This window comes from Montipora capricornis, chromosome 12 (assembly GCF_036669925.1).
Source record: "Montipora capricornis isolate CH-2021 chromosome 12, ASM3666992v2, whole genome shotgun sequence".
In the NCBI taxonomy this organism is placed as follows: Eukaryota; Metazoa; Cnidaria; class Anthozoa; order Scleractinia; family Acroporidae; genus Montipora; species Montipora capricornis.
In genome coordinates, this window is record NC_090894.1 from 18,695,021 (window position 1) to 18,707,706 (window position 12,686).

Consider the following 12,686-nt stretch of genomic DNA (forward strand, 5'->3'; position numbering starts at 1 on the left):
TTTAGTGCGCGAAATCATTTTCATGAGGTTTAAGGCCAAATCTCAACGCACAATCAGACTTAATTCCTGCGAAAGTATTTTTATAATCTTCGCTGGATAGAATAGAATGGAGTCATGACCACTCCGAAACATTGGATTTTATCTTTTTTATCGTTCGTTTTTACAATTTTATGCTTAAAGAAATATGGTCAGTACCAAAAATCAGTACCAAGAGGAAGACACTCTTCCCCGCGACTCGCTACACAGTTTTATAGTACGGTGTTTTGTCATTTGTCCGTCTTCTTAAAAGCATCCCATCCGACAGTGATATGTTGTTGGCACTGTCCGCATGTATTGCGTGCCTTGTCTAAGTGATGACACATCATGCGCCATATTTAACGCAATGTTGTCTGCCACAATGGTGAAATTTGTGCACAGGCAGCCCCATGTTATTACTGGTAACGAAAACGAAAACTATGAAATCAGAATGGCTAGTTTTCTATTAAGGCCTCAAGATGGCGGTAGGGATATAGAAATTCCCGGTGGCAAGACTACCATAGGTCGTGGGCCTTTCCTCGGGGTAAGGAAGTATTATTGTTTGCTCGCAACTGTTTTCATGGAGTTGATTCTTGTATTCTATCCAGCATGCGTGCATACACTTATTATTTTTGTCCGATCGAAAGGTGACAGATAAACGAGTGTCAAGATGTCATGCAGAGATAGAGCTTTCTGATGGAAAACTCACTGTTTTGCCAGTAAGTCAAGTCAGTAATCGTATTAGAGCTGAATAGCCGGGCTGCCAGTGGTACTTGCAGACCGGACTTTATCGCGCAGTGGTCCAAACCTCTTAAAAATTTACCTTCCCCCCCACACACACTTCCGCATTTACGGATAAGTCCATCCACAATTGTTAGAGTGCCGGATCAATTTAAAACGTCAAGTTCTTCGAACCCTTACAAAAAAAAAGTCCATTATTCTATGCTGAGATCAGACTCATGATGATTTCTTTACTCAGCCCCTTAGAAGTACTATTGATAACTTCAGAAAACCTCAGGAAGGGTGATTGAGGGTGGATATGGAATGTTACTTATCAAGCACTCAATGCTGCTGCCAAACAGTTGCCTGGTCACCTGGGGCACCTTATTTGTGAGCACAGGCAACCAAATTTCCAAATGAGTAGCCCGAACAGGTGCCTTAACTTATCACGAGGTGATTCATCCTCACTTTCTTGTAAATTTGATCCCAGCTATGGATTAAGCGATGGAAAAAGCAGTATGATCAGAGAGAATTGCTGAAAAGCAAAAATAAAAGACTCTGTAACTATATAGCTAAGGGTGCTAAGGTTGCTGGGCTACTTAAAATTTTAATGTTGGAAGCCTGAAGAGTTCCTGGAAAATGCTCTTAGGAAGCTGCCTTGAGCACTGAATAATTTTCTGAAAAACTTTTCTTTGTGAGTCATGTGACTGTCCATACATGTTCATACCCTTTAGGTTTAGAATGTTAATTGTACTGTATTTACTATTACTTTGTTTGTACACATAAGCATTTAACAAATGAAGTCTAAGCCAGCAAACAAACAAAAACCCATCTTCTGAAGTCTCCTCATTTTCATTTTCTGTAATCTGCAGCTTCATACCAATCCAACATTTTGCAAGTTTGGAGCCAACGCGAAATTTTTTCCTTTGAAGAAGAATGAAGCCCAAGAAATACATGATGGGGACACCATTTCACTGCTTCCTGATACCCTTTGCTTCACCATTGTTTTTAAAGGATGTGTGAGCAAGAACAGTGAGGAAAAAGAGGATACAAGGAAAAATGCAGAGAACAAGCTAGCCAGCAATGGTTCTTTGGTTGTGGTTGATATCAATAAAAATTGTTCTGAAAAATCTTTAGTATCAAAAAATTTACCATCAGGTAAATATTATCCCTTCCATAATGAATCTGCTGAATTTAAAACTTTATACTGAATGAAATTCATATCAAAGGCTTGTTTTCATTTAGAATCTTCAAATTTCAACCAGCAATAATTTTTCTAGTGGGGGTCAAGGTTTTATGATTTCTGTACCACTCAAAAACTGCCACTTTGCATCTTCACCCTACCTATTATTTGAAGAAAGCATTGTTTTAGTTTCTCCTCCTGATCTCAATTTTTGTCTTACTATTGGTTCTTAAAGTCAACAAAGACGTTAAGATCATAGCATGGAGATGCATACTGTCACTTCCTGTCAAATACCAACACCTGTGTGCTAGCCAGCATAGGAATAGGAAACGATATTTGTAGGCCTTTTCTGAGGCTTAAGTCTTAAATGAACATATGCCTTTCCAAGTGTTTGAATTATCAGAACTGCTGATAAAAAAAAAAATTTGAAGCTTTGGAAACATTGATATGTGAGGAACTCCTTAATTTCTTGTTTAAGATTATCAAATCTTTATTTACAGAATCATTCCTTGATGAGTTTATGGATAAAAGGCGATTAGCAGAGACTGGCACAGCCACCTTTACCGAGGCCTACCCTCAGGGGTGGAAAGAGGCAGGAGGCAATCCTGTAGCCGAATTCCCTGAAATTCATTTTCCGGCCATTTTGGTGAGTTGCTTTTTTGAGAAATGATGTAGGTAGTTTCCAAACATACCAACACTAGTGATCATGCATGTATACTGTGTGTCACTACGAATGACCTTTTGACTTTTTAGCCATCACCGCTTGCCAAAGCAGGCCTTGATCCACCACACTTTCAGGGTTTTGTGTGACCAGCAACCTTTGTGTGATTAGTGACCATTGAATGATAGGCCACCGTTGCTAAATACATATAATTAGTTGCTTCATTACCATGATAATCGAATTTATCACTAATGAAGTATCTTTTTAGAGCAACAAAGACATAGTTTCTTCAACTAAAGCAGAAGTGAATCCTGCAAGATTATTGCAAAAGACGCGCAAACTGCCATCATGGTTGATTCAGCCATCCAACCCAGCTACGAAATCGACAAAAGAGAAGCAAGGCAAAGCTGCTTCAGGAAATTCTGGCATAGAAGTGAAAACATCAACAGTGTGTGAGTACACTGTGGTCTTGTGTTATTGTGTTACCAGTAACAAAACTTGCATTATTCTAAGTACAGAATTGTCAATTTCTGACACAAAGAGAAAATAGCATCTATAGAACATTTGTATACTAATGGAGAAGGCAACTGTAACAAGTGAGTAAGTCGGTAGTTTAAAGTTATGTTTTGAAAGAGAGCAGGTTCGCTTTAATGAAAAAGATTTGAGTTCAGGTTAATTTTCTGCTTTTGTGAGATATGCTTGTGGAAAGAGAAAAGAAGTCTGGTTAAGAGGAAGGATGTGTGTTGTGGAATGTCCACTATTGAGGGGGACTTGTAGGGTGTTGAGGTGAGTGTAAAACCACAGCCCTTTAAGTAAGTCTAGAATGACTTTCTTACATTGTTATGATTCTAATTCTTTTCTTTTAATGATAAAAGTGATGGTCTCATGCTTTGTATATGAGTGACTAAGCAGATTAATCAGTTTTAGTGTTGTTGCACTTGAGGTGATTATTTAACAATTAGACCCTTCGCCCACAAGGGATACGGGTCAATAGCCCATGAGACGAACCCGAATGGGCTATTGACCCGTGGCCCTTGAGGGCGAAGGGTCTAATTGTTTTAGTATCACCCAACTAGTCGGACAGAAAAGGCAATAATAAAGTTAGCAAATGCAAGTTGAAGAAATATTTATTTGGGAATAAAACTAAAGAAAGCGTCACGCTTTTCGCTACTCGAGGACTATTACCAATAGTCCTCTAGTCGCGTAGCAAATTAAAATGCAGGATTTGCATTAGTCCACTATAGCTAGTTGGGTGACACTAATACGCGATAATCGCCGTAGCGGTTTTTTTTTTTAAATGGCAGCAAGCCGTTTTGTCGAGGTGACAGATGAAGAAATTACCTGCTTAATTATACTTAAACAATTATTCACCTCAGGCTCGGTGAGTATGATGCCTTCATACTTGGAAAAAAAATCTTAAAGTAGCCAACAAGAGTCAAAGTTTGGACAAACCAGTTAGATTATTGCGGGTAGGTTCAAGGTTTGACTCTTGCCACAGTACGCATATTTAATTATTGTATTTTGTATTGTAGCAAACAAACGTGGAAAGAGTACGTCAAAGCCTGCGTCAAAACAGTACAATCGTGATTTGGTCGAGGATTTTATTGGCAATGAAAGCGATGATGACGAAAAAGAATCTTCAAGAATGACAAAAGCAGCTACAAAAGAGACTGTCGGAAAAAAACGAACATCCGCGGACACTGGGTGTGATGAGGGCGATATCATACCTATCAGAGGGAAGAAAAGGACAAAACGGATTTCAAGTGAGAATGATTATAATGACTTACCTTTACAACAAACTGGTGTCGGTTTGAAACAGGGATCAATTATTGATGAGGAAGCTATGACAAGTACCATCTCAAAGGTTTGTTACACTTCCGATTGTATAGAGATATCACCCGACACAGGTTTCCATTGAATCAACAAATCTGAGTTGAAATTTCCGAAAAGTTCATGTGGCTGTTCCAAGGGCTCCGATTGACTACGAATCTCCTGCCGAAGTATGTCTGGGCACTAGTAGGACTGGACCGAATGGAAATGACGGTTGTTTCCATATTCGAGAACGTGGAAAGGTATGTACCCGCAATGCCGAAATGTCATTCCGGAATTTTTTTATTTGATTCCTCGCCCAAAATTTTTGATCGCATTAAGAGCGCCCTTGAAAAATAAAGGTTAAACATATTGCTTTCTCGCGTTGTCGTTCAGGTCGAAGTCATCATTGCTTTTCAGTAAGCTTCCTTTCTGGGAGGGGAAAAACGGTGGAAAGGTGTAAAGTACTTTAACCAAGAAAATTACATATTGAACAATTCTTAACCCAAGAATTTCACATTGCCTTCCAATTTAGGAGAAAATTTGAGGTACATTTGCACTTAAATGCAGTTTCTTTGTAGGAAAGAGAAGAAACGGGTATTGATGATGGTGATGATGATGATGATGATGAGAGGGAAACCACTAAGCTTCCTCTATGTCCACACGGAAGAAAATGCTACAGGTTGTTTGCAGTCTCTACTGTGGCCTTTACATCACTTCTATTCTGAATACTAAATCTTGGTTTAATTTTCCTAGTCTTTCCTCTCCAACATGATATAAAGCCTCAGTGAAGAATGTAGGCAAGGTGCCCAGTTTATTAGCAAACCCAGTTTCAGTGATGTTCTTGTATTCACACATTTCTCCACTTCAAACGTAGTTTATTTGTTTTAATGGCAGACAGTAATTTGAATGAGGTACTGAGATTCAGACGAAGAAAAACTTGAGTGATTTTTAGGACTACGAATATTAATGATGTTAATCTATTTCACTTTAATATGATTAAAACTGATCGATTTCGGGGGATCACCTCTCGAAGATAAAAATATGCACGTTTTTCGTTTCTTTTTTGGGGAAGGGGGAGGGCGAAGGGGCTCGCGCTAATACTGAAGAACAAGGGACTGCTTGTGCACTCTGTGACGAAATCTGAGACCTTTGCACATTGATTGGCTAAGTTCTTTAATGAATAATTTGTTCAAGGGCTCCTTACCAGGACGAATCCTAATCCTAGCATGTCTTTTGGTAGGAGAAATCCGGCTCATTTCAAAGAATATTCACACAGCGTCAAGCATAGCAAAGCTGACAATGAAGGAGACAGCGATAGTGAGAACAGACCTGAATGTCCATATGGAACCATCTGTTACAGAAAGAATCCTCAGCACAAACGCGATTTTAAGCATACAGAAGCTCCTGGTACGTAACCGCAGCTCGGGCCGTGTTAGTTTATTTACTGCGGAAATCCGAAAACCGTGAACACTAGAAATATTTATGCAGAAATGTTGTTGTGTTTCAACTGAAAAAGCCAATCACACGCAGAAATCTAAACCGCAACCATTAACGGAAATCAGTTTTTGGTTTTATTGTCGCTACTGATTGGTTACTTCACAATGGGAAATGTCAAAATCAAATCAAAGTATTCACGGTTTTGGGATTCCTACAGTAACAGAAACCTTCAATTTTGTATTAGGTTGGGTCAGCGTGATTGTAGTTGGTGCATGTACACTACTACATTTTCTTCAATCGGTTCTTGATGATCACACAGTACTGTTCCCTCTTGGATTAACTTCTCGAAAAAGGTTGTCTCTCGGCAACCAATAGGAAGCATTCTAGATTGCCCTATCGGTGGAAAAGCTCTGAAATCGTGTTAACACTGAAGGAAGTGACTTTCAAGGGGGTGGTTTGCCTACGAAGCAGAGGTTCTTTATAGATCTTAAGTACTACTTATAATAATATGATAGGATTAATTATAGTTGATTTGCCGCAATCGATCACTAGCGAAAACGAGATGCTTCTGTGAAGCATACACTGGGTTGCCTGTGGTACGTGCTACAGAAAATGAGAAGGCACTGAATTGTGTGGTATTGAAATACAGCATTCCAGTCTCTGAAGAATAACAAATAAAAGAGAAGCGAGAAACATTGGCTTCTGGGCTGACATGTTGATAATTTTCAAGTTCCCTCACAACTTCTTTTTACCACAAGTGTGCCCTCTGAGCATCTGAAGGCTTTCTAATACTAAAGTTCACTGAAGTTAAGCCCTGCCGGGCGGGGTTAGTGTTTGGATGGGAGACCAAAATAACGTACCCCTCCTAAAAAAGAAGCATCGGACCGAAAATACTATTAACTCTAACAAATGCGAACTCAGCAAGGTACAGATCTTTTTAGCTTGCTTTATGCAAAACAAATATTGATGAAAAAGCAAATAACTATCGATACACAGTTTTCAGAAACCGGACGGTCGATCGAGAATAAAATATTTACGACATCAAAACAACATTAATTTTGAACCGTGAATATAGAATATAAAAAGTTACGATCAGCGACAAACATTTTGGGAGATTTTTGCTACGTTCAAGTAAATTGCAAAATCGAAAGTGACTTGGCCGGAATTCAGCGGGCGCCGTGATTAAGTTATCGCTGTATGTTTACTCGCCAAACAGTGAAGCATCTGTGTCAAATGATGGCAAGATACCGGGTTTTTGTAAGTTTCTTTTTCTGTCAAGTGTTATAAAGTTTGACAATGAAATGAGCGAAGTCAAAACAAAGATCACAATCGCCCAACTCTTATTTATGCAAAGTCAAAATTTACTCTCCAAGACACGTACGACGTTATTTATCACCAGGTAATTCCATCATTTTGGAAATAGCAGCTACTTTATTATTCATCTGCGTCACAAGTTTTCACTGATTTTGGGGCTCATTTTGTTGAAACTCAAGCACGCTTCCAACAGGCCTGTGAACCCTTCCTGCTTACAGAGCAATACTAAAAAACTTCTCCCATATCACATTTCAACCTTAAGCTCGAAAATTCAATACACAACATGATATTATAATTCACAAAGGCAGAAAATACCACAGAATCCTTTTCCAGCGAAAATTTTATTGAAACAAACAACATATTTGCTCTTAGAGGCGAAAACCTCTTCCTATTTCATTGCGTGCGTGAAGACAAGAAACTCAATTGTGTCAAATTACCATGTACTTACTTCAGGTAAATACTGCTCACTTTGATTTCGTCTCGACGGGCGATAGATTGTTGTCGAGGTCCAGTACTCGTCGCTTTTGAGATTCATGCCTAGTTTATCCAACTGACTTTCCATTATTGAGCTCCATAAGGGTATATTTTGTTTAAGGATCCACTAAAACGCCATTCGCGTTGCATGACTTTCGACGCCATTGCAGGCTAAGTTAATGATTCTACTGTGTCCACCAGAGAAATCTACGCAGTTCCACTACCCTCTCGATCCTAAGAAAATACGCCCAGAAGGCTCTATACACAAAGACACCACTTACCAGGGGAGTGACAGGCAAGACTTTTACCGACACGGAAAAAAAAAAAACTAAAAAAAGGAAAAACTAGATGCTTCTGTGAAGCATACACTGGCTTGCCTGTGGTACGTGCTACAGAAAATCAGAAGGCACTGAATTGTGTGGTATTGAAATACAGCATTCCAGTCTCTGAAGAATAACAAATAAAAGAGAAGCGAGAAACATTGGCTTCTGGGCTGACATGTTGATAATTTTCAAGTTCCCTCACAACTTCTTTTCACCACAAGTGTGCCCTATGAGCATCCGAAAACTTTGTATGTTTCGCGGGGTTAGTGTTGGGATGGGAGACCAAAGCAATAAACCCCTCATAAAAAACAGAAACATCTGACCGAAAATACTATTAACGCTAACAAATGCGAACTCAGCAAGGTACAGATTCTGGTAGCTTGCTTTATGCAAAACAAATATTGATGAAAAAGCAAATAAATATTGATACACAGTTTTCAGAAAGAGCAGAAGGAAGTTTCCCGGACGGTCGATCGAGAATAAAATATTTACGACATGAAAACAACATTAATTTTGAACCGTGAATATAGAATATAAAAAGTTACGATCAGCGACAAACATTTTGGGAGATTTTTGCTACGTTCAAGTAAATTGCAAAATCGAAAGTGACATGGCCGGAATTCAGCGAGCGCCGTGACTAAGTTACCGCGGCATGTTTACTCGCCAAACAGTGAAGCATCTGTGTCAAATGATGGCAAGATACCGGGTTTTTGTAAGTTTCTTTTTCTGTCAAGTGTTATAAAGTTTGACAATGAAATGAGCGAAGTCAAAACAAAGATCACAATCGCCCAACTCTTGTTTATGCAAAGTCAAAATTTACTCTCCAAGACGCGTACGACGTTATTTATCACCAGGTAATTCCATCATTTTGGAAATAGCAGCTACTTTATTATTCATCTGCGTCACAAGTTTTCACTGATTTTGGGCCTCATTTTGTTGAAACTCAAGCACGCTTCCAACAGGCCTGTGAACCCTTCCTGCTTACAGAGCAATACTAAAAAACTTCTCCCATATCACATTTGAACCTTAAGCTCGAAAATTCAATACACAACATGAATGATATCATAATTCACAAAGGCAGAAAATACCACAGAATCCTTTTCCAGCGAAAATTTTATTGAAACAAACAACATATTTGCTCATAGAGGTGAAAACCTCTTCCTATTTCATTGCGTGCGTGAAGACAAGAAACTCAATTGTGTCAAATTACCATGTACTTCAGGTAAATACTGCCCCCTTTGATTTCGTCTCGACGGGCGATAGGTTGTTGTCGAAGTGCAGTACTCGTCGCTTTTGAGATTCATGCCTAGTTTATCCAACTGACTTTCCATTATTGAGCTCCATAAGGGTATATTTTGTTTAAGGATCCACTAAAACGCCATTTGCGTTGCATGACTTTCGACGCCATTGCAGGCTAAGTTGATGATTCTACTGTGTCCACCAGAGAAATCTACGCAGTTCCACTACCCTCTCGATCCTAAGAAAATCCGCGCAGAAGGCTCTATACACAAAGACACCACTTACCAGGGGAGTGACAGGCAAGACTTTTACCGACACGGAAAAAAAAAAAAAAAAAAAAAGAAAACAACCAAACTAAACGCAGACCTCGACTGGGTTTGCCCATAGGCAACCCAGTAAAAACCCACGAAATGAAACCGAGATTCCGACTGGGTTTGGCAACCCAGTAAAAATGCTAACAACAGCACTAGTGAGGATAATTGCAAACGATACAAGTAATTGTACATGAAATAGCGTTACAGCTCCAAATACAAAGGGATTCAGTAACAGCAGAAAACAAAAAGCCATGATAATACAAACAATACACCTTTTTCAGAAATTTAACTAAATGCATCCGGCTAGGCGTACATCTCTGCAACTCGATACTGCTTGCACTAACTTTAAGATCAGGAACTTTCTTGTTCAGGAAACTTTCACAGTTCTGTGCTTCTCTCCTTTGGCATTTGGTTGCAGTGCAGTTCATATCATGATTTTCACATATTTGTTCATTTAGTACACATTTGTTCTCAACATATAAACTTTCTTTCAGTTTGCGGACCAACCCCGGCCAAAACAATCGCTCAACAGCATCTTTTAGTGTGGGTCTACCGCAAACGGCGTGTGCATAAGTGAGTTGTTTGAGCGTTCCGAGGAAGAAGCTTAATACAACAAAAAGCAATATGCTCACAAACGACATACTGTCATGGGCTACACACTTCGCCACAACTTGATCGCGCAAACAAATGATATTTGGTATGATCACGCTCAATCATATGGTTTTGCCTGTCAATAAAAGGCATTATTATACTTATTATACTTAGGATCGAAATTCTCCAATCACAATTAGCTATTTTAACAACTTGTTTCCTCAGAAGGACGTCTCTGAAGCTGCCCAATCAAAACATGACGACCTCTATCCACTTAGTGCTATAAATTCACACAAACTTCCCTTCGTTTATTTCAGGAGGGGCTAGTTAGTATCTGTCTATCGTTAGAATCTCTCGACTCCTGTCTCGTGTTGCTATCGCACACCCACTAAAATTCGCTCATTCCTGGTCGTTTTATTCCTACTCGTTTAAAACCAAACAACTACCTCCTAAATGTCAACACCAGTAAATGATCACGCAAACGAAGCCAATGGCGAGAAATAATATTTCAACTGAATAGCTTGAAATAAAATTTGCGCGAAATCTCTCTCTTTAAAAAAGTTAAAGAAATATAAGGGCCGTTTATACGAGAGAAAGTAACACGCGAACAGCCCATATAAATGGTACAAAATCTACGTTCACAGCTTTCTCAAGCCCCGGCTTATCCTAGCCTGGGAGTTTATACTCGTATAAATAGTTCCTTTCGTGTATTATGTACGCCTCGTCCAGAGTAAGCCGCGGCTTATTTTCTCTCGTATAAACGACCCTATTGTTGTTTTCTCAAGTTAACAATAACTTCATTTTACGCAAGAGTGACTATACTGAAATCTTTTTCTTACCTTAATTAAAAACAATCGCCAGCTGTAATCATTTGCCAGAACGATCATGCCTACAAATTCCTGTCATCTTTATTTAATGCGTATTAAATTTCAACTCACTTATGCAAATTAGTTAAACTCGAATACTACACAGCACAATGAATCACAACAGTTGAAACATCTCACAAAAACCTTTTCCAGCATGAAATTTATTGAAACTAACAAAATATTTGCCATTGGAGACAAAAAACCCTTTCTATTCCAATTCCGTGCGTGCAAACAAGAAACAATCCGTCTCACAAACCATACAATATCCAAATAAATATATTCTTCAGTTCATGATTGAACTCTTTCCTAAAGAACCTTTTCCAAAGCACAAAATAGACAATAAGCTTTCTTTCCAATAATTCTTCACTGTCACATTTTCAATTATTTTTTTACCTGAAAACTGTACAGCTTGACTGCAAATTAAATGCAAATTGCCAGACAAATGCGATGCCACTTCCGTAAACACTGTGATACATTCAAGACATTCGATTCCTTTTACACCCATACTCAATTTCCCACTTGCTGTCAGTGTTCCACATACCAGTACAGTTTATGATTAGAAACAACACACACTTTCTCATATCCAACCGCAATTGTTCTCGAAGACCATCCATCGTCGCTTTTAAGATTCCAGATATTTATTTTCCCCGCCTGTTTCGTTATTCCAATTGACGTTCCATTCTTGATCTCATAAAGGTATATTTTTTCCACTAAAACGCCATCCCCGTTACCACGACTTTCGACGCCATTGCTGGTTAAATAATTAAACGTTCACCTGTGTGCACCAAGGAAATCTACGTATTCCCCCAGCCCCCTCAAACCTAACAAAATACACAGACAAGACTCTATGCAAAAAGCCACTACTTAGCAGGGTAGTGACAGGCAAGACTTTTACCGACACGGAAAAAAATAAAAAAAACACGAAACTAAACACAGATTCCAACTGGTTTGCCATAGGCAACCCAGTAAAAAGAAAACAAACAAACTAAACGAAGACCTCGACTGGGTTTGCCTTATAAGGCAACCCAGTAAAAAGATAATAGTAGTGAACGGTAATCTTTTTCCTTGTATTTTCTGGGCTAAAGAGTAGGAGAAAGACCCCTCCTGTCCTGGGTCGAAGCTGACTGTGTCAGTTGAGGATGCGCTGCGGTTATTTAGCGACCCGGAAATTATACGGTCTCACTGACAAGGAGCATGCGTTAATAATTTTGAACAGCGCTACCGAAGATCATGGACGGAGGCTAAATCAAAGTGAATTCCATCCAAAGGCAGCGGTATCTAGTTCGCCTTTTCATCAGCCCAGCAATACGAAAAAAACAAAAACCAAAACAAAACAAACCAGCGACGTCAATAGAGGCGACTGCAAGAAGGAACGTTAATGGTGGTCCGATTTTACAAAGAACCAACGATTTCTAAGTTAAGATATTCTCTTGCGCTTCTTCTCACAGGGCGCCCTAAACGGAAGAAAACGAAGCACAAGAGTGTACTGGATAATGAAAGCGATGACGATGGATCAAACACGTATGATCACGACGATAGCTTTTTAAATGACGAGGAACTCAGTACCAGTAGTTTCTCTGCAGAATCAGCTGACGATTCCGATTGGCATCCACAAGGCGGAGATGATAAGGATCACGTGGAGAATGTTACCGAGTTGTTATCGGAAGCACGAGGCTTCCTGCGCAGTAAGAACATGGCAAAGCGTGTATGAGGTACCTGCAAGTTTATGTCGAGTTG

General features: G+C 39.3%; 1 protein-coding gene across 1 annotated transcript in view; it reads left to right on the forward strand.

The window, feature by feature from the left end:
• The first annotated feature begins 371 nt into the window (after nt 1–371).
• The window catches only part of LOC138026517 (aprataxin and PNK-like factor), a 12,599-nt gene continuing 284 nt past the window's right edge, over nt 372–12,686 (forward strand). Inside the window, exons 1-9 of the mRNA XM_068873898.1 lie at nt 372–559; nt 663–734; nt 1,608–1,893; nt 2,419–2,564; nt 2,848–3,031; nt 4,112–4,443; nt 4,970–5,070; nt 5,632–5,798; nt 12,398–12,686. The exon at nt 12,398–12,686 is cut by the window's right edge and continues 284 nt beyond it. Coding sequence (XP_068729999.1) covers nt 383–559; nt 663–734; nt 1,608–1,893; nt 2,419–2,564; nt 2,848–3,031; nt 4,112–4,443; nt 4,970–5,070; nt 5,632–5,798; nt 12,398–12,660 — 1,728 coding nt within the window. The 5' untranslated portion in view covers nt 372–382 and the 3' untranslated portion in view covers nt 12,661–12,686. The remainder of the gene's footprint in view (nt 560–662; nt 735–1,607; nt 1,894–2,418; nt 2,565–2,847; nt 3,032–4,111; nt 4,444–4,969; nt 5,071–5,631; nt 5,799–12,397) is intronic.